The 21,500-nt window shown below is 34.8% G+C and overlaps 1 protein-coding gene across 3 annotated transcripts in view; it reads left to right on the top strand.

The window, feature by feature from the left end:
* Positions 1-21,500, top strand: part of Polr1B (RNA polymerase I subunit Rpl135) — a 52,789-nt gene that overhangs the window by 15,728 nt on the left and 15,561 nt on the right. For all 3 annotated transcript variants that reach the window (XM_071585241.1, XM_071585239.1, XM_071585240.1), the window contains exons 6-19: positions 56-205; positions 1,673-1,835; positions 1,983-2,079; positions 3,172-3,285; positions 4,105-4,233; positions 7,060-7,343; positions 9,593-9,787; positions 9,864-9,971; positions 10,250-10,426; positions 14,068-14,169; positions 16,013-16,125; positions 18,179-18,317; positions 18,410-18,566; positions 20,672-20,803. In XM_071585241.1, the coding sequence (XP_071441342.1) occupies positions 56-205; positions 1,673-1,835; positions 1,983-2,079; positions 3,172-3,285; positions 4,105-4,233; positions 7,060-7,343; positions 9,593-9,787; positions 9,864-9,971; positions 10,250-10,426; positions 14,068-14,169; positions 16,013-16,125; positions 18,179-18,317; positions 18,410-18,566; positions 20,672-20,803 (2,060 nt within the window). The remainder of the gene's footprint in view (positions 1-55; positions 206-1,672; positions 1,836-1,982; positions 2,080-3,171; positions 3,286-4,104; positions 4,234-7,059; positions 7,344-9,592; positions 9,788-9,863; positions 9,972-10,249; positions 10,427-14,067; positions 14,170-16,012; positions 16,126-18,178; positions 18,318-18,409; positions 18,567-20,671; positions 20,804-21,500) is intronic.

Here is a 21,500-nt window from a genome sequence, read left to right as displayed (position 1 = left end):
AAAATTGCTTTCATTGTGTCTTAATTTTTATTGTGATTATAATTTTTCGTTATAGTTGTGTGATGAACATGCTTCAAGAACTTCACATTCAAGGACTTCATTCCCAATTTGGTGTCCGTCAGCACCTTGGCCAATACTTCAGACCTCATTTCATTAATTTACCATCATTTTACACTGATGAACAAGTGTGCCTGTATATGATCAAGTAAGATTTTAAAATATTTTTTTGTTAATTTAGATGAGATGAGTGTAGGATAACTAATATGTTGGTTTATTGACAGCTAATGTGTTAGTTGTTAGAGATAAAAATATTGTTTTTTTTTAAATAAAATTTTGAAGAGATTCATATTAATTCAGTATTTTTTCATTTATTTGGAAAATAATTTATAGTTTTTACTTATTATTAAGTTGAAATTTTTACAAAATATATCTTAAACAATAATGTGGTTTTGCAATTGAGTCATATTTTTACTTCAAAATTACTGTAAAGAATAGCATGAACTTTGACTTCAACTAATAAATCTGAATGGTGGGCAATTTCTATGGGGCTAATTGTAAATCCAAACCTCTTCGCTTTTCCTCATGCTTTGGAATGTTATGCCAAATAATAATAATAACACCTCATATTTCTCCAAAGGTCATATAACAAAATTACCTGGTAGATGGTGTATGTGTATGATATAAGGCACGTCAAAAAGGAGTAAAATGCATATAGGCTCAATTGAGATGCAAAATATGGTACTAGCAATTACATTAAATGTAGCAAAAAAAACACACATTAAATGTAACGTACTCACAAACATCCAGTAAAAATCACGGAGCAATAATAAAAATTAGACCAAGGGCATTGCTATTAACTACAAATATGGACTCAAAGAGCAGGAATATTGTTGAGATATTAGTCAATCAAGTAGAACTTGTTACATTGTAGATATCTTTTTAATTTATGCTTGAATGCAGTAGTTCCCTAAATCTTGAGCTCTAAGTACAGCTTCAGATCTGGGCACTGATTATTTGATGATGCCACAAATCAGTGAAATGTATTGTATCTTAAAATTAAGTCTGTAAAAGTACAAAATCTTTTAATATATTTATGCATAAAACATTTCAATACTTATTTTAATGGCCAACCCTGATTTATGATCCCTGCTGTGAAGTTGATTTAAAAAAATATTTTTTCAACTTGCGCTGAAGTACCATTGTCATTTTATTTGTTTGTGTATTATTTATCAGCGTTGAAAATTCTATGCTACTTAATGAAAAAGTTAATTTCCTAATTGTCCTCTAAAAGAAACCATAGACACAGTAATCAACCCAAAGGTCGGTTTGGTAGGTGATGGTAGAGTTCACCCAGTATTGCATGTGAAACTCACATATCAGGGTAGGGGGGGCCAGTTCCTTTCCCTGTGCCGGTTATGGTTTTCCTAGGAAGATGTGGTACCCGAAAAATCACATAGCTTGGGTATAGCCGAGGGTGCCCTGAGAGGCTTGTGAGGGAATCAAATCCGGGCCCTTCGGTCAGTAGTCCAACGCCCTACCCCCTGGACCACCGTGGCCCACTATTCTCCTATATGCTTGTAAAAGTCCTGAATTAATTAAATAAGTAATAAAACTTGTGTGCAGAAAGAAAATGAAGAAATATGCTCTTTTGTCTTGTATTTTCTTTTTATAGGTGCTGTTTGTTAATACACCTAAAAGAACTGGAAGATAAATTTTATGCTTTGGTGTACATGATGAGGAAATTATTTTCATATGTGCAAGAAGAATGTGGTCCAGATGGTACAGATTCCGTTGCAATGCAGGAAGTTTTGCTTGGTGGCCATCTTTATTTGCAAGTAAATTACTCTTTTTACTCCATTAATGTTAAGACATGGATCTATTTCGTTTGAATGTGATGGTTTCCAAATAATTACTTAGTATACCCTATGATAATTTGTAGCATCATCTTATGTTTAATATTTTAACTTTTTCTACTTTTACAGATTCTAAAAGAAAAAATGCAGAATTTACTTGGTGTTATCAGAATGATGATTTTGAAGCAAATAAATCCAAGCAATTCAAGAGTTACTCTCACACTGGGTATTTACAATATTGCTACTAGGGGTTTAACTTTAAATGGGTTTGTGTCTAAGTATGAGCATACCATATTTGACTGTGTATAAGGTGCACCTTAATTTCAGTAGGGCTCATCCAAGAAAAAAACAGGCCAACAGTTCGTGTGAAGCCATGACATCTTACCAACTTAAATTTTTTGTTTCTTGTTAGTTCCACACTGATATTTTATGATCGGTTGTGTTATAATGCAATCAAGTTCATTTGATATCTTGCTCGTACCTCTTTCAACATGGCAGGAGCTAGCAACATAATATTCACATCATATCACATTGATGAGCTCAATGAGAGCAATCCTAATAACTATAACATTCTTTAATTCAATAATAAATATGATCTAAATACAATGGAATCAAAATAGGTATCACTGACAATTTGGGGTAAAAATAACGTACTATATTGAACATTAACCCATGAAGTTTGTACTTTTGCTTATGAGATGGGGTGAGTTTTTAACCATAATTTTGGAAAAAAGAGGTGCTTATTATATGCCATCAAATATGTACGGTAATTCTGTGAATTAATCATAAGAGACATGATTTTTGATACATCGCAGTGCTTCTATAACACAATTGTACCATTGGCCCCATTTCTATTTTCTACTTAAAGCTAAAAAAATTGAAAACCAATGAAGTTTGTGATGAATCATTTATTTTCCAAGCAAGACAATCTGATTTAAGTTTAAGAAGGAACTAGTTAAAGTAACAAAAGACATGAGATATTTGGAATCTCTTTCTGTATGTTCTACTTCATCAGAAAAATATTGAAAATTCGGAAAAAGGTTATTGTGGCCTCATATAAAGTGATATGATTTTGTCATTTCCTGTGTGTATTTCTCTAAAAAATCTTGCATTTCTTGATTCCACACTATTAGTGCTTTTCTGATCGGTTGTATATCTTAAGATTTTATTTTCAATAAATCTTGATGTATGTCTTAGATGTTGCCACTTACTGCTTTGGATACAAAACAAAGTAAAAACCCAACTTATGATTAACAATAGAAGCATACCACAATAATATTATTAGTGACATTTCAATTGTCTTCAATGATTTATGTAGCTGATGTCCAAAGAGCTGCTAAAAGAAGCGGAACACTGGAAGCTGCAATGGAGTCATTTATCAGCACTGGAAATGTTGTCACTCAGTCAGGACTTGGTCTTCAGCAGCATAAAGGTTAAGAACTGATTAGTTATAGTTAAACCTTATACAAAAATGAATTGGGTTAATGGCTGGAGAAGTGTGTTAATGTGCCCCATTGCATTCAGCTGTTAAACTCGCAACTTTGTTATTGGTGAGACTAGGAAACTTTTGGGATACCTGCAACATTGCATCGGAATTCACATGATATTTAATCTCTAAACTCTACAATCTCTTTGCCTATGGTAATCCTAAGCAAATTCTTTACCAAGCTATGAAAAATCATCTATTCGCTTATTACTTTTAATGTTGACATTCATTATTCAATTATTCTATCTGTCTCCATTAATGTTGTGTCCAAGATTTCATGTTGACTATTAACTGTATGGCCAGAGGTTATTTGTTTAAAGGGAAATATAGTTTCTCTTTGCCAGAAATGTGGAGAAATGCACAATTTTGTCTTATATAAATGATTATTTACATAAATTATTTTGGAGAAATATTTCAAAATAACCAATTTGTTCATGGGAATGGACCGTGCCTTCAAATTTTATTTTAGGCATATTTCAATTAGTTCATATTGAAATCTTGCAAAGTCCTATCCTTTCTTTGGGGCTTTGTTTCTCCTCTGTTCTTAGCTTTGACTTGCATAATATTTGAAACTAGACTGAATCAAAATAATGTGGTATTGTGGCTGTGCAATAGAGAAATAATGCATTGGAATAATGCTTAGCATTATAACAGTAATGTTTGGAACACTGGTTTGGTATTGTATTTTCTGCTGATTGTATTCGCAGATATATCTTGTTACTATATGGAGATAATTATATGGTTGAAAATATCTTGTATTTTTAGGTTTGGTTATAATGGCAGAGAATATAAACCGGTTGAGGTATATGTCCCATTTTCGAGCTGTTCACCGTGGATCCTTTTTTGTCGAGATGAGAAGCACTGAAGCAAGGAAGCTGCTACCGGAGTCGTGGGGTATGTGTCATATTTTATCAATTTTTCTTGCTGGACGTTCATAGAAAAATAGCCTTATTTTGTTATACCCTTCTAGATAGTGTTACTCCATATTGATCATAGCATCAGGATATGTTCAAATGGAAGGAAAATATATAATTCCCCCTAATTTTTCTATGAGTTTATTTGTATCCAAAATAAGTACAATTGCCAATGTTTAATTTGCCAAATTACTTAAACCTTTTTAAAGTTTTTAGTTAAATCACTAATTACAGCAAATTAAATTATTTTAGAAGGCTCACAGGAGAGGAAAATGAGGAAGCAGGAGTTAAAAGTGAAAACAAATTCAACTAATAATATTAATTCCTTGGAATTTGATGTGGTAGTTGGAGGTGTGTGTATAAGAGTGATTGGGGGAGTGCATAGAGAGTGAAGGGAAGAACTGGATGAGTGAATATGAATCAGTGAAATATAAATCCCTAAGTGGTAAGAGAGAAAACAGACTGAATGGAATAATTCTTCTTGGTGTTGCAATACATATTTCTGTCTGTCATCATTGACTGAAGCATAAACTCACCTCAGCATTGATTTCTTCATTTGGGTCTCTTTAGATAGATCGCAGTTTTTCTAAAATTTCCCATTGTGTCACACCAATTATGTTTGAAGCTCCTGTGACCAACCAATCGCAATAACAGAGGACCTATAGAAGAACCGTAAAAAGTATGAACCACCTATATAATTTCATATTTAACAACTTGATTTAGTTCATGCTAGATAACAATTTTGGCAACAACGCCCGTGCAATTTTGCATTGCCTCAGTTTTATTTAAATCAGTTTTAAGATCATCGTACTAAATAGACTATGTACATTTTAGCAAAAACACAAGTTTTGCAACACCTTTTTCATTTTTCCAGAGGAGTATTCATTATTATGATGACTTAAATCTTCATGAGTTTTTATCTCTCAGTTAAAACTTTTGTTTCCATGATCCAAATTCTTCTCCTAAAAATTCTACCATTATGCACCTGCACCTTGCATGAATGAATTTTTTAATAACAGGTGTAATTATGTAAAATTTTGGCCCAGTTGCAAAATTATGAATTTTCAACACAATGAAAAAATTGTGAAAATTTACAACTTGTAATAGTTATTGGAATTTATTTTTTTTAATCAAAAACTTTAAAACATTTTGCAATTTTAAAATTAATCCATTTTAAGTTCTTTGCTCATGTAAATTTAAATGTAATTTTGTTGACAAGAGTGTGGTCTGACTCCCATTTAAAACAAGCCCTCTTCCTTCATTGTTGCTATGATTCTATCATCAATATGATTTTAACCCATCATGAAGTGGTATGCGACAAAGTTTACATTTTTTGCAACAATTGTATTATAGATGATGTATTGTGATGTTACCGGCTACAGATTTTCATTTGATGTATGTAAATGAAAGGATTCAAAAGGACATATCACAAAGATGTTTGGGGGAAAAGTGTTTATAGGCTCAGAAAAAAGTCTTGAGGGATTACTCTAGTGTCTTATGTTTGATATTTTTTCTTCTTGGTGGCTAATAGTTGAGCTTTTGAAAAAAAATTATTTGCTGGTGGAAACATTTGGCTAAGCCATAAATATTTTACTGATGGTGAACTCAGAAAAATAATATGGAAAAGATGAATATTGAATGTATCATGGCTGGAGATATTACTGTATACAAATGGCCAGATGATAGAAAATATCTTTATGCTTTGTCAGTAGAAAGCACATCCAGCAAATTTCAGAAAGTTATTAGGGTATAGAGTACACTAGGTATTGCGCTGGGCATTGCTAGCATGGGCAGTGCTGATATTTTTGAATAATACTTATCCGAATGCAACATCAGAAAAACTCACATCAATAGTGAATAACACTTTTTTATTATTTCATTGACTTCCTGAGTGAACAGTTTTATTGTATATAGGGCACTATTAAAAAATAAGAGAAATATTCATTTGAGTTCATCTAAAATTTGGATCATTGTTGGTCAATGGTAACTTTTGCTCTAAGAAAATAATTAGTTATCGGTCATGTGTAGAAGAGAAGAGGCTTCACTGGCTCTTCAGACACAATGAAAATTCTTTTGATAAATACTGGTTTGTGCGAGCCAGAAAAACTGGTATCTTACCGGATGTGGGAAAACTGGAGGTCCAAAAATGAGATAAAAGTAGAAATGTAATCTTTAAAACATGTTATGTCTCTCAAAGTAAGAATTATCTTAGTTCAGTTCACAAATTATAATGGAGATGATGATACTTTTTCTTTATTTGAAAGTTGACTGCACTTTTTATTGCTTACATTTTTCTAGTACATAAATGCATCCTCAAACTTGAAGGTACCCCATCATGGAAGGAAAGAAAAATCACCCCAACAAAGTGAAGAAATTGTCCTCATCCTTTTTAAGGAAAAGCATCCCATAATAATTTTGTAAATGGCTCTTTATTTCTGTATAAATCAGTTTTCATTTGGTAAAATATAATGGATCTAGATAAATGTATAAAGATCCATTCTATTTGGCAAAAATACATAATTTTTTAAACTTTATGCTAAAAAATTTCCCGTGGAAATAAAAAGTTAATATTCATAAATTTACACTTCACTCCATGCCAAAATTGGATATTTTTCTTAAGTCACCAGTCTTTTGAGCATTTAAAGATCAGCTGCTTCTGCATAGTTTTTATTAAATTTCAATCTTTGATATTGATGTGTGCACATAAAGATGTGTATTATCTCACTATAGAAAGTGATCTTATATGATAATTTCTTTGTTTCTACAATTCAGTTTCAAATTTAGTTTATTTTTTTCCTTGGCATAGGGTTTCTTTGTCCTGTTCACACCCCTGATGGAACACCTTGTGGTCTTCTGAATCACCTCACCAAGAAGTGTCATGTTGTCTGCCAACCTCCATTACAGTGGATAATGAAAGAATTTCCAAGTTTATTAACTTCTTTGGGGATGCTTCCATTGGGCAATGGACCATATCCAAAAGTACCATTGCTTGAGATCATGCTAAATGGACGTCTGTTGGGGTACATTCCAGAAGGAAAAGCTCGAAATTTGGAAAGACAGCTACGCATGCTGAAGGTGGCTGGGATTAAGGTTTGTTTGAAGATTAAATTTATTGATACATGCATCATTTTTCAATGATTTGTTAATTAATAGCTATGAAATTTGATATAAAAAGGATTGGAAAGCATGCATTTGAGCTTGCCTCAAATTGAATTAAAATTATTAGAAAATTTTATGTATCAAACATGAAAGGGATGACTAAATGCCAGAAATATATGAGGCACAATGAGATAATTTAGGGCACTTAGACAATGTGGTAAAAGCCTAATTATGGAACTAAACTTCCATTATTTCGATAGGAATGACTGCGAGGAGAAAGCAATTGAGTTCTGCAGGAGACAGGGGTTAGTTATCACCAACACTTAGTTTAGAAATCATAAAAGGCGTGGGTATACATGGAAAATGCCAGGTGACTCAGAAAGGTATCAGTTAGATTATATTCTGGTAAGGTACAGGTTTAGGAACAGTGTGATCAATTTGCACAGCTTCCTGGGAGCGGATGCAGACTCTGACCACAATTTATTTGTTATGAAATGTAGCGTTCGTCTCAAAAAGAGGCAGGGGCAGCGGGTTAAAAACTGGAATGTAGAAGCATTAAATGGATTGACAAGGAAGGAGAATCAGCAGGCTGTACAGAAAATCATGGATGATGGTAAAGAGCTAAGTACAGTTGAACAAAAATGGGAATGCCTCAAGAAAGGGATATTGAAAGCTGCCAAAGAAACTGCAGCGACTGTTAACAGGAAAAGGACATGGAAACCAGGTCCCATCTCATCCATCATCCCATCCATGGATCATGGATGAGATGATTACAAAGATGGATGAGAGGAGAAAATGGAAGAATGTAACCATGGAGCTAGACAGAAGGAAGTACAAAGAGTGAAATAATAAATTGAGATGGGCAACACTATGCTAACAGTTAAGAGATAAGTTGGGTAAGATAATAGTTGAAACAGAAAAGATCCAAGAGAGATGGAAGGAATATATAGAAGAATAGTATGGTAAAGAACTCAGGCCAACAAGGTTAGATGTAGAAAAGGAACATGACGTAGATGATAGCTTAGGTCCAGATGTACTCAATGATGAGATAGAAAGGGTGTTAAGGGAGATAAGACTAAATAAGGCCATGGGGGTAGATTTTGCTTGGCCAGGTACTCCATCACACTGAATTGTAGGGTTGCACGTTGTCGTGGTGCAGCCTGTAGTTGTACTCTTTGAGCAGCCTTTCGAGGACTCCCATTTGAAATTTAGTCTTCACTGTCTGTCCCTGAGGTACAAACTCTTTGTGGCTAATTCCCTTTGAGTCATGAAAGACCATGAGCATCGCCTTCACTGAGAACTTGTTCATCCTTACCTATTTCAGACCCAGGGAAGTCTTTGTATGCCACTCAACATTTTTCTTTTTGACTTGCGGTCATACTCAGTGGCCCATGTCTCGTCAGAAGTAACCATGTTCCTCGGGTCACTTTTGCTGCAGTCCAAGAAACCATGTGAGATTGTCACACAAGCAGCCTTCTAATCTTAGGACAGCATCTTTGGGACCATCTTGGCTCACACCTTTCTTATGGCTAAATCTTCAGTAAGAATGCATTTTCACTGTGGTTTTCAGAATATTGCACTTTTCTGCTAACATTTTGGCACTTAGGCATCAATCAGGATTGAGAATGTCTAACTTTTTGTGCATTTTCATCGCACTGCATTGTTGATGGACGCCCAGGGCATTCCTCATTGTCAAAACACTCTCTTCCCTCCCAGATTATCTTGTGACATGCTCTGTAAGCATTCTTATCTATGTGCATGGTCTCCGAACCCAATTTTCTGAGCTTAGCCTAATATTTTTTTGTGTATTGTTGCTCCATGGAATATGGAGTAATGAATTCTTGATTCAATCCTCAACATGGGTCCAGTTAAGCTATGACCCAGGTATTGTAGTGCCTGCAGACAACTGAGAAGTCACATTGCCCTCCCAAGATCTCCCACGACTTTGTCCGCCACAAAGCTCCCCAATCCAACCATCCGTGTCAGCAGAAAAAAATCATTCTATTTATTTTTGGGACAGACCTTGTAAAAATGAAATGACTCTTTTGGGTCACCAAGAATTTTAAAAACAATGAGTGGTGGATCACAGACAAGTTTGAGAAAGTATCCTCCATTTCAACCTCATACAATTGTCAAATGCCTTGTGTATACTTTAACTATGACTGCATTTGTGTGTTAATCAGATATTACTAATTGTTTTCCTCTGAAACCTCAGATATAATTTATTTTTACTTTTTTAGGTTCCGAAGATGACAGAAATAGTGCTAATTGAACGGAAACTAAAGGGACAATATCCAGGGCTCTATATTTTTACATCTACTGCACGTCTAATGAGACCTGTATTGAATTTAGCTGCTCAGGCAATAGAAATGATTGGCACTTTTGAACAGGTTTACCTTAATGTGTGCCTTACTCCAAGTGAGGCTTATGATGGGGTTAGTAACTAGAAAAAAAATTATGACTATTTCCTGTGACTTTTTCCCTCCATTAAATTATTTCTACCACTCCCAGGTCACTACACATCAAGAACTATCACTGACTGACTTCCTAAGCAATCTGGCATGTTTGATACCAATGCCGGACTGTAACCAGAGTCCAAGGAATATGTACCAATGCCAGGTTAGTATGTGTTTAAAAAAAATATTACCTTTTTTATGTCTTTAATGGACCACTGCAAGGTAATATATATTTTGAGTGCATTAAAATTACTGAAGCATAGAATATTATTGTAGAGCCTTATAAATAGGAATTCAATAAGTCCTTAGGAAAAAATAGAAACACATTATTTTTGGTAGATTTTTCGCAAAATGTGCTATTTGAAATTAAATATACTGGAGTGTGAAATACATGTGGTTTTGTTCATATTCATTACATTTTTTTTATTTTTTTATTCGCAGATGGCAAAACAAACCATGGGAACTCCATGTCACAATTGGCAAGTACAAGGAGAAGGTAAATTGTATAGGCTGCAAACACCATCTTCTCCTTTATTTCGCACTAGCCACCATGAAGTTATGAACATGGACAACTACCCACAAGGGACCAATGCTATAGTTGCTGTCATATCTTATACAGTAAGATATACAGTATTTTATTTTTTCATTTTTGATGCCTTTTAATGTGTGGACTAAGAATCATTCTTTAAGGATAATTGTTTTACATTCAGAGATATATCACCTTAGGATTATTGATAGCAACTATTGGTGCACTTGCTCTTACACAAATGTCTGACCTTGTGAAAATGTTCACAATATCCCTGCAATGTTTGTCTTCTGTGTGAAACATTTCACAAAGAGAATGGAATTGTTACATTAAAAAGTGAGTGACTATATAAATGTCTATTCATCGTAAAATCCCAGAAAATCATCATCAATGCTGCTAAAATCATGTATGCAGTTATTTATACTGGAATTGTTACTTTCCTCATACATAATGCCTTCTTCACTTCCATGTAGCGCAATGCTATTACCACAATTTTTAAAGTCATTCTAATAGTCTCACTTTTAACTTTCTGCCAAACTTTGTCACTCACTTTCGAACACTTGGCATCAACGGCCATTTTATTCTTCCCATGGGTGTGACATCATGAGTTGGTGCCCCTTTCCACTTTATCTGCTCTTCATGCATAAATCCCTTGAATAGTTTATTGAATGAAATATCCAAAGGCTGCAATTGGGAAGTTAATCCACCAGAAATTACAGCAAGATGCATCTTCAGTTCAGTAGCAAGGTTTTTTGTTGACTCCTTTATATATTAAACTGATGACATCCTAATACAGATGATTACTTCAGATGGCCACCTGGACAACAGCTTCATACCATTTCCATCCATCCATATTTTGAGCAAAACATGACTATAAATTCCATGTGGAATTGTATATTTAGGTAGCATTTTTCATTTAAAGATTATCAAAGGTGAGTTTTAACCAGTCAGAGCAACACGTATGAACAACAGTATAGTGTGTCTTATCTGTACCATTGTCTTTATTATTACTGTCTTAGCATCTTTAATGTCCTCTGTTCTATTAATCTTTTTTGGGGCAGGGGGAAGTTTTATCAATCTTGTGAAGATGGCACTTTTGTTTCAATGTCATATCCATTAACTCATGCATGACTCATCACGTGAAATGATCCTGGACAAGGTTTCATCCTTGTCAGCTCGATTAAACAGTTCTTGGCAGACTTGAACTCAATATTGTTTCTGGTCTGCTGTCATCAGGTGAGACACAAAGTCGATGCATCCTCAATTTTTCAGTCAGGATTTCATAGTAAAAATCTATCGAGATACCACACTCTTCTGCAAGTCCTTACAGTCGAATGTTGATTTACTTTTAACAAGATCGTTCACTTTCTCGATGTGGGGATCATCAGTCGATGCTGATCATGTTTGGGAATGTTCGTCACCTTACTCGTCATAACTAATTAACAAGTGGTTGAAGGCTGTTATTCAGGAAGTTTCCATGGGCACACCACCTCCAAGTGCATTAAAAAATAACCAACTGGCGGCATGCTATTTACAAAGTTTGAAAACTTTTTGTACACACTTAAAATAGAGAAATGCAGCAGAGGGGAAGAGAGTCAGTGAAGGTTAGCTATAATATTGTACAAAAAGGTAGCAAGAAGCTTAGTTGGCAAAGAGCAAGTGACCGATAGAATATTATAATTAGAAGTAAAAGCTGAACCAGCAAACATGGTCATTGCTCAGGTCTACGTGCCCACAAGTCATCATAGGGAGCAAGAAGTTGACAGGACATACGATCAAAGAGGATGTGATTGCAGGTTTTTCTGGAGGGAAACATTTTATAGTTGGAACATGGCATAAGAAAGAAGGCGGACTCAATGCTTCACCACCAAAGTCCCCCACCACGCCACCAAAAGGTGGTGAGGTTGGGGGACTAGGGTTTCAGAACAAGAAATGGGGATAAAGCGAAGGAGTTCTGCAGAAGACATTGGTTGATCATTACAAACACTTTGTTTTGACACCACAAACGGTGTAGGTATATATGCCGGAGGATTCTGAATAACATCAGACAATATTATGTTTAGAAACAGTGTTCAGGAACAGCATGTAATTTGTTGTTTCCTGGGAGCATTTGTGTCCCCAGATTATAATTTATTAACAGGAAGTATAGCGTCCGATTCAAAATGATAAAACAGGGAAGATAATTTGTTACTATTATAGTAGCATTAGATTATACTTTTGTTTCAAAAGGCAAATAAAGTAAGTAATAAACTATACTGCCATTTTTTATGTACCTGAAGTACAATAAAATGCATACAATGTTCCTTTTATCTTAAAGATTAAGATTTAAAAATATCACGGGCATAATTTCCTGATGTATAGTCCACCACCGTAGTCACATTTATCCTTGGAAGATTTTCCAAGATTTATCTTACAAATTCAGAAACTAAGGACTAGTCTTCTAGTCTTTCCAATGGGTACCATGTGCTCAGAAGTATTACATTGTAGAACATGATCCAAAGATATGACTTGGCAATACGTATTGGCATTTTATCTTTTTCGAAATATTCTCTCAATAGTTCGCTTCAGAGCACTTGGTTAAAGATTAAGACAAATAAACACCAACTATGCCTCCATGTATTTTATGGAAGAGCCACACTCAAGGGGCCAAAGAGCCACGTATAGCTCACAAGCCATGGTTTGCCAACCACTTTCTTAGTGGATCTATTCTTATATATTAGTTTATGTGTACATAAGAAATGTGAAGCTTGATCACTTCGAGGCGTTCAAGAAACAAACAATGAAACAATGATCGATATATGTGGAGTATGATTTTTAATTAGGCTTATATTTGTTGCATGAGAGTGCATTTTGATAAAGTAAATGGCACCATTGTTTTGCAAACAATATGTCTATGAAGGTATTGTAAAACAATGTAGAAGCATAAAAATAGTGCCCTTTGGATAATTTAAAAAGGGAAAATGAGTATGGCTGACAGTCACTTAATTATCTCAATTAGAGATATTCTCTTCACATCAATGACAGTATCCTCTCCTCCCCATCTGTCCTGAATCACATGGGCTTTCACCTTTTTCTTGTGGTTGTTTACTTATTTATTTTCGTGATGGATGAAAATGAATTTATTTTGGCGTCTCTTGAAGTTTATAGATTGGTACTTTGTCTTCAATTAGTTTCTGATCCTGAAAAAATGTCTTTCTTTCTATGGAGTGATCGAAATGTAGTGAGGCTTAAAAAAATTAAGGTGAGGTTGCTATTAGGGATGGCATCAGAACTGAACTCAGGTGGCTGTAACCAGTCCACAATGGGTTTGGTTCTGAGGAGTGAAACCTACTCCAAAGTAATTTGTCAAGGAGTGGAACCAGAGAAGTACCTCTTCTGTACCATGGAATGGGTTTGGCTGCCATGTTTGTCCTTAGAGCTGATCCTTACAAGAATTAATTTCCTACTTTGGGAGTCCATACTATCATTTCAAGAGGAGCAGGGTGGTGAAGGGTATTAGAGACCCTAGAGAGGTCCTCTGAAATTGGTTCAGTACCCTAGCTCTGAATTAGTGAATAAGTGACCACAAGGGCCACTAATTGAACCTGATAAATGTTTTGGCTCTGTAATTGTTAGAACTAATTGTTGTTTGAGATATGGTGTTTATTTCCTATTTATACATTGTGTGAACAGGCCTCTAGTATATAGATCATGATGTACAAAATACTACAGATAGTAATGATGTTTTTTTTAGGGCTATGATATGGAAGATGCAATGATCATTAACAAAGCATCTATCGACAGAGGATTTGCGTATGGGTCCATAATTAAAGCTGAATATGCTGAAATTGAAGGGGTGAGTTCATTCAATGCTTTTGGAAATGAATAGTTAAATTTACTTTTTGGTGCTTTTTGAGCTAGTATTGGCAATATATTTAATTATTTGCTTACAAAATTAAAAAACCACACTTCCCATTATGTAATATGTGTGGATTACTACTCTCTTTTCCCTCTGTGCCGCTCTCATCATCACCACCCCCTTACCTTCATTTTCCTCTCCAAAATTGAATAAATTTATTATCATATAATATCCTTATTATCCTTAATCCTTGGTAAATTCCATGAAGTATGGTTTTAGCAAGTATTTTAATCCTTTTTATTATGTATTTAATAAAATGGCGAGATGCTAAGTGCAAAAAATCATTGTAGGTATGGTAAAAATCTTCAAGAAAGTGAGGCAAAATTAATTATTTATTATTTAAATTTAAACAAATGGGGCCTGGTATTTATGTTCTTCACAATCACACATTTTGAATTTAACCAAAAATTGCCAGTTGGCTCTAATCTCACCCAAGATGATCTCATCTTAAACAACTAGCAGCACATGGGGAACTCCAATAAAAATTCCAAATGGAAAATGTTTGGAGTTGTCTCTAAGGGGCTCAAGATAATTTTTGGCTCTCAATGTCTTAGACATTTTCATTGCTCATTCCTTTTGTTTGGGTGAGTATACAGATAAACCTTGATTTCTGCCGCCTCAATCCAGGAAGCTTTTTCAAGAAGTCAGATTCTCCTTCCTTCCCAGAACAAAGCATATTTAGAGGCATAGTTGCCTTGAGTTCTCTTCAGTTGAATGATGAACTACATGCCAAACCATACATATTTCTTTTGGGTATAATAACAAAAAATTTTTGTGTTTTTGTATACTCTTGCACACTTTCGAATTTACAAGTACTTAAAGATCATTGTTTTGGAGAAAGATTTTGAAATAATTGATATGTGACAGATAACAGGACTAATTCATGGCTTTGGATGTACATATTGTTATTTTGATTTATCCGTGGTAAAAAGCATGCAAAATCCTTTGTCTTTGCCCTCCCTAATCAAGGACTGCCTTGTTATTTGAACCATTGTCTTAACATTTTTTGATTTAATGTACAAACTCAATGAAAAAGTGATAAGGATAAAAAATGCTGTAGAAGTAATAACAGCACCATGATTTCTACAGTATTTCTTACATCCTTAAAGTTTGTGCCTGCCTATATAATGATATTTGTATAATGGGTGGCCCCCCTGATGCACACCCTTAGGTTAGGTCATATGATAATGACTAGACCTTGGTGATAGTTTGATAAATAACAGTTGGGTCTAAGGTGACAACATTCTTAGTTATTCCTTAACCCATATTCATTTTGATCAGTTGACATGAGCGCTTACTATTTTGTCAGTGATGCTGAGAAAACAATTCTTTCAGCAGATATGATGCTAAATCTTGAAAATATGGGTATGGGTTCTGCAAGAACTATGACTTCCTCCGTGCTAAGAAGCTCTAAAAACTAAACATAGGGGAATTGTTTCAGCAATTTCCATTTTGTCTCACAGGAATATCACTCCAGACTCTGACCATTTCATTGAATAATTTAAGGGTTGGCGAAGGAAGTTTCTGTCCAAATAGCTAAGAAAGCTGTCAAAATCTAGAAATATTACAGTTATTTGGATTGTTCTTTAAAAGCCATAGTTTGTCTACATTTTTTTGTATTGTATATTATCCACTAATAATGACATCATATGTTCATTATTTCACTACCTATTTCTTACAATTTATCATGCTCAGTGCATTTAGAGTGCATGTAAAGTTTATGTATTTCTGGTCTCTGTGGAAATAAATTATTGTGTTCTCTTTCCTTTTATTGTTCTAGACTAGGAGTGAATTCTCTCGAGATCCTTCAAAACCAAATCTAGAAAGGTTCTTGGATACAGATGGTTTACCCTATGTTGGTTGTAGGTTAAATGACAGAGATCCCTTGTACTGGTGAGTAAAAAGCATAATAAATTGGCAAACACAACAACTGATTTAGTGTGCATGCATACTTATTTTTCCTGCTTTGCCTGATTTTTAAATATTCCGGACTTATAAAAGGGCCAGTACTTGTAAATTATACTTAGGAAACTTTCCCATACTTAGGAAACTCCAATGGACCATCATGCCATTCAATAAACATCCTGAAACCTCAATTGACGATTTGACCTCCAAATATATGTCTGATTCTTTTATAATTTTTCTAAGTGCTTATATTGTAATAGCAATCTAGACTTATCACAGTGGTGGAGGGATCATTTTGTCTCTCCTTTTGTCTTCAAGCATGGGAGAAATTATCCCAATAGGATTGGTGACTACAGTATGTTATCTTTCATTCCTCTTTTCAACATCCCAATTCAAACCAGTAGAAAACCTTCATCACTCTTTATTCTTTCTTTCAGCCCTCCGCAGTCTTTAACTTTTTCAGTAATTGACTGTACAACTCATGCCGAACTATCCTTTATGGATTGTGAAAGTTACACATTCAGGGTAAGAAGGTGTGACAGATCATTCCACTTTGCCGTCATTCCCATGGAGTTACCTTGTCAGAAAATTATACTACGTATTTGGATTTCTTTGGATGAGATTGCACAAAGTAGTGGCCAGTATTAAAATTGGGGACATGTTTAGCCAAATGCTTTATCCACCTGACTATTTTGCTTTTATATTCTCCTTTGAAGGCAATTGTATGAAAATGATTTTATCATTTTAGTCAATGATCTGAAGTACAACTGCCAAAAGATTCAAATTTTTTTTATTATGTGATGACAAAATGTCATCAAAATGTCTAAAAGTGACTAAATGTCATCGTATGTGCCTAATTTTATTTTTACAGCTGTGAAATTTGGTTACTCCCTATTTCTACATTGTAATTTTACACTTCATATTTTGCCTTGCCTTATATCTGCTGAACAGGCATATGGACAAATAAATGATTATGATTGTGTCCTCATGTTTGAACACCTTGGAATTCTCTCTGATATTTAATCAAACATTGAAATCCATTGGGGTGATGATGAGAAAAATTCAGTATTTTTGCAAGGCTGCTGAAAAATGTACACCCCTGATAATTTTGGGATGTAGCTTTTTCAATAATATCTTTCACTTGTGTGCAAAAAAGTGAACAAAATAATCAATGTTTCTCTTTATTGTCTGCACACGCTACCTAGATCCCCACTCCTAATAGCATCATTGATTTCAGGAATTGCTGGCATTGATTTGGTACGTGCCATTTAAGTATTGCTCTTCAGTAAATTCAGTCATAGGTGCTGCAGGCTTAACAGCCAGATTTCTCATTTAACCTTCATTCTGCCCCCATCCTCTACCTCCTTGTTCCTTAATGGCTAGCTCCATTCAGTCTGTGTTGGCTCCAGGCTATGCCATGACATGATATGTTTCTTGGATTCTGGGACTCTGATATCATTTTGGGATACTTATCATGCTGGAAAAAGTGATACCTAATTATGATAAGGTTTATTGCTTTCCTCATAACACGTGAAATTTTACTTTGCCCAAGGAGAGGTAATTCTCACTAACAGCCTAGGCAATATGACAGCAGAACAGCTCTTGTGGATGAGCCACCACTGGACATAACCCTCCCATCAATCAGTAGTTAAACAGCAATGTAACACAAGAACATCAAAACAAGGACCATCGTGTCAGTAACTTAATGTAACTAACGAAACACTCCAAATAATAAAACCAACAAATGACTAACCCCTTCTACATCCTCCCTATATTTTCACTCATACATGCCTGAAAAGCAGAGGCACTTCTATCTTTGAGATCTTGAGGGGCATTTGGTGGTCTATGGGAGAAATGAGGCCTAAGAATCTTATACAGGGTGTCCACTCATAAAGATAAAAGAAATTCATGGGTTTTTCCCTGATATTTCCAGGATGTTACAATTTTCAGGTTGACATTGAGAATTTATTTTACAGCGTAATATGTTATTCTCCATCAAAGTTTCATGCATATTTTAGTGTCTTTCTTGTTTTATTGACAGTGTGTACAACAGAGAGTCATGTTGTTACAAAGTTACCACTTTTCATGGATCAGAAACGGCTCAAGTTATGAGTGTCAAACTCTGCAGCAATCCTCATTCTGAAAAAGTAAAAATTGCCTGCATTATTTACAGTATACCAGTAAGTTATTCAGCATTTTAGTACATATGATTTGTAAAATTTGGTTACTGCAGTGAGTATGATTTTCATTCTCTTTGTATCTCTCTTTGTAGCGAATTCCTTCTGTTGGGGACAAATTTGCCAGCCGAGCTGGACAGAAAGGCATATGTAGTCAGAAGTGGCCTGTTGAGTCTTTGCCATTTACTGAGACTGGACTTGTTCCTGATATAATTTTCAACCCCCATGGATTTCCCTCTAGAATGACAATTGGTAATCGAAAGCTTGTTGCTATAACTTCTTTATATTGGTGAAAAGAAAGTGAAATTATTGATAAAGTCATGATTTATTAAAAGTAAAGACATTATTTTGCTGTTTTTAAAGTTTTTTTTTTATTTTCAAAATTTTGATTTATTATCCACCCAAGGTTCTGGCAATTAAGTTGTCAAAAACTCCTGTTTCATCTCTTTTTTTAAACTATATGGATGTTATTTCTTTAAATATCCTCTCAGATCAGGATTCAACCTATACAAATATGCATTTTCTCTAATCCAAAGTTAGATAATTACTAGACATTTTTGCGCTCACTTCTGTATCCTGCTTACACCTTAATTAGAGGCCCCCTTAAGCTGATAATGCTGCTGCTATTAAACAGATTTTTCTAATGATGATCCCTGCTGAAAAAATCAATTGAAATTGGCTGATTCTCTGATGTTGAGATTTTTAATCTGAATTCCTTTATTAGCAATGGCAGCTTTGTGGGCTGATTTAAATGAAGTTCCTTGGAAAAGAGATAAACCATAAAAAGCACATATCCCCTCAACTAAACTTAGTTGAAAATAATTTTAGATTTTATATTCTCGTATTCATTTAAAAGGAAATAAAAAATTAAGGGTCTGAGCTGGAAATTCCATGAGAAGTAACTGATGTGAATGCAGAGAACTTGATGAGGAAATGGACATTCTAATTTTGGATCTGAATATGATAGAAAAGATCAATCTCTATACAAAAACTATTGAATTTCACATTGTATTTATATTTCCTCAGGCTTAGGTTGAATTAAGTAGTCATTGGATAGGAAACATTGGCATTCCTTTTAATCTAGACAGATACATAACACTGAAAATGACAATGAACAAGTAAAATATTTTACCTCTTTCCTGGAGGCCCTCAAAGGTTTGGCAATTCAGATCAGGTTCTATCCATTGTTAATTGTTAAGAATCCTAACATAACTTCTGTAGGGAAATTATTGTAGATGAATGAGTGAATAAAATTTGTATGCAAGCATATGAATGTTCCGTTTTTAGTGTTTCTCAAGCACCTATTGCTTTGAGGCATAAATGATTTTTTTCTTAGCTAAAAGTTCAACTGCAAGTTATACTCTTGATTGCAAAAATATGTGGTTTATTTTCTAGCATTCAGTGATAAATTTCACGTGCAGAATTGTTTTGATGATAAATAGTATCAAAAATAGTAATAACATCATTTCAATTACCTGTGTTGTCCAGAAAGTAACTTGCGTTTCGACCTATCATGGCAGTTGGTAGAGCTAGAACCATCGTCTTGGTGTCTCAACGTCCCTACACTCAGTACGCACCCTGCTGTGGTAGTGTCCAGACTGTGGGTCTTCTACTTTTCTCACTGCGAACTATTAAAATTTTTACTGCAAAAGAAAATCCTGTGAGTTGTGAAGTGCAATCTGTGATTAGGTCTTTACCGGCAAAAAACTATAAGCCCATTGAAATTCATAGGCAACTTTGTGAAGTGTATGGAGACAGAATAATCAGTGAAGGTGGAGTGAGGCAGTTGCGCATTCAATTTAAAAATGGCCACACCAATGTTCACAACGAGGACCACATTGATCGACCTAGCCTCTTGACGGATGAAGATGGCCAGTTCTTGGACATCATGGGTATTTGTCCGTTCACTCTTAAACTACAAACACAGCTGATGCACAACACTGTCACTCATCACTTTTTCAGTGCACAGAACTAATTTCCCAGTGATTGTCAGTGGCTTTGAAGTTTATTGCCAATAAAAACCTAATCACTAACTGGAGCAAAAGTAAAGTTGTAAACAAATAAGTGGCGCAGCCCTCCTAACACTGCAGCTTGTGGTATTCTGCCCTAATTTTTCTGTCGATACAGCAAACGTACAACGAACTCCCCACACTACTTCGCTCTCTACATCCAAATGTAATTTACACTATGGACGGGCCTCTTAGTTTAATTTGTAATGTGTGAATTTTGGAAGATCTACTGTTGTGAATGTATTTATTATAATCTGTATGCATACATTTATTTTGTCAGAAGAATTTTGTTTGAATGAATAATAATAATAATAATTTCTTTTACTTTTTTGTTCATTTTAAACTTAGCTATGATGATTGAGTGTATGGCTGGGAAGTCAGGAGCTCTACATGGAATTGTTCATGATGCTACTCCATTCAGGTTTTCAGAGAAAGAAGACAATATAGCCATTGACTACTTTGGAAAACTTCTTGAAGCTGGTGAGTATTAACCATCCAAGTTAGAGTTGAAGGACCTTACATTAAATGGGCAAATTCGTTTTGTTGGGAACCTCATGTGGCAAAAATTAAAGCAACTTGGATTGAACATTGACAGGAAAGTCATGCCTGAGACAAACTCTAAAAGTGATCGTTGAAAATATTTTTTCCGGTACCCACCCACCAGGGAGACTTTGAGTCGTGGAAAAGCCACTGGCAAAAGTGTGGCAATGGTCTAGGGATATACGTGGAAGAGTTTTTAGAGGCATTGTAACAATATCTGAAATAAATTATTTTTTCCAAAAAATTTTCCCATATTTTTTATGCAAACTTTGTAAGTCATTCTTTTCTCCTGAACCATACTTTTCCTACCGTACTACTTCCTTCACCTACCACCGCAGAAGCCTTGCCTCCTCCACTGACGGGCACAACTTACGACTATGAGCTATGCCTAGAAGTTGTCTGGACTCAGTTTCATGTTGAACTCCATTATATTTTCTTGAAGACAATAATTTAGGTGGTGTTTCTTTTCTTTCCTTTCCTTTTTACTATTAAAAATAAACACTATGAAATAGTATATATCATGTCGTTTTAGACTTCTTTCTCTCTTTTATCATTCCTGGTAATTTACCCACTCTGCCATAAACCGTTACAACAGATTTTGGGCTATTATGTAGAGTTAAGGAACAGTGAAACTAAT

The sequence above is a fragment of the Hetaerina americana genome, unplaced genomic scaffold (genome assembly GCF_022747635.1).
Source record: "Hetaerina americana unplaced genomic scaffold, ioHetAmer1.1.p SCAF_2, whole genome shotgun sequence".
Taxonomy (NCBI): domain Eukaryota; kingdom Metazoa; phylum Arthropoda; class Insecta; order Odonata; family Calopterygidae; genus Hetaerina; species Hetaerina americana.
This window is presented reverse-complemented; position numbering and strand designations above follow the sequence as displayed.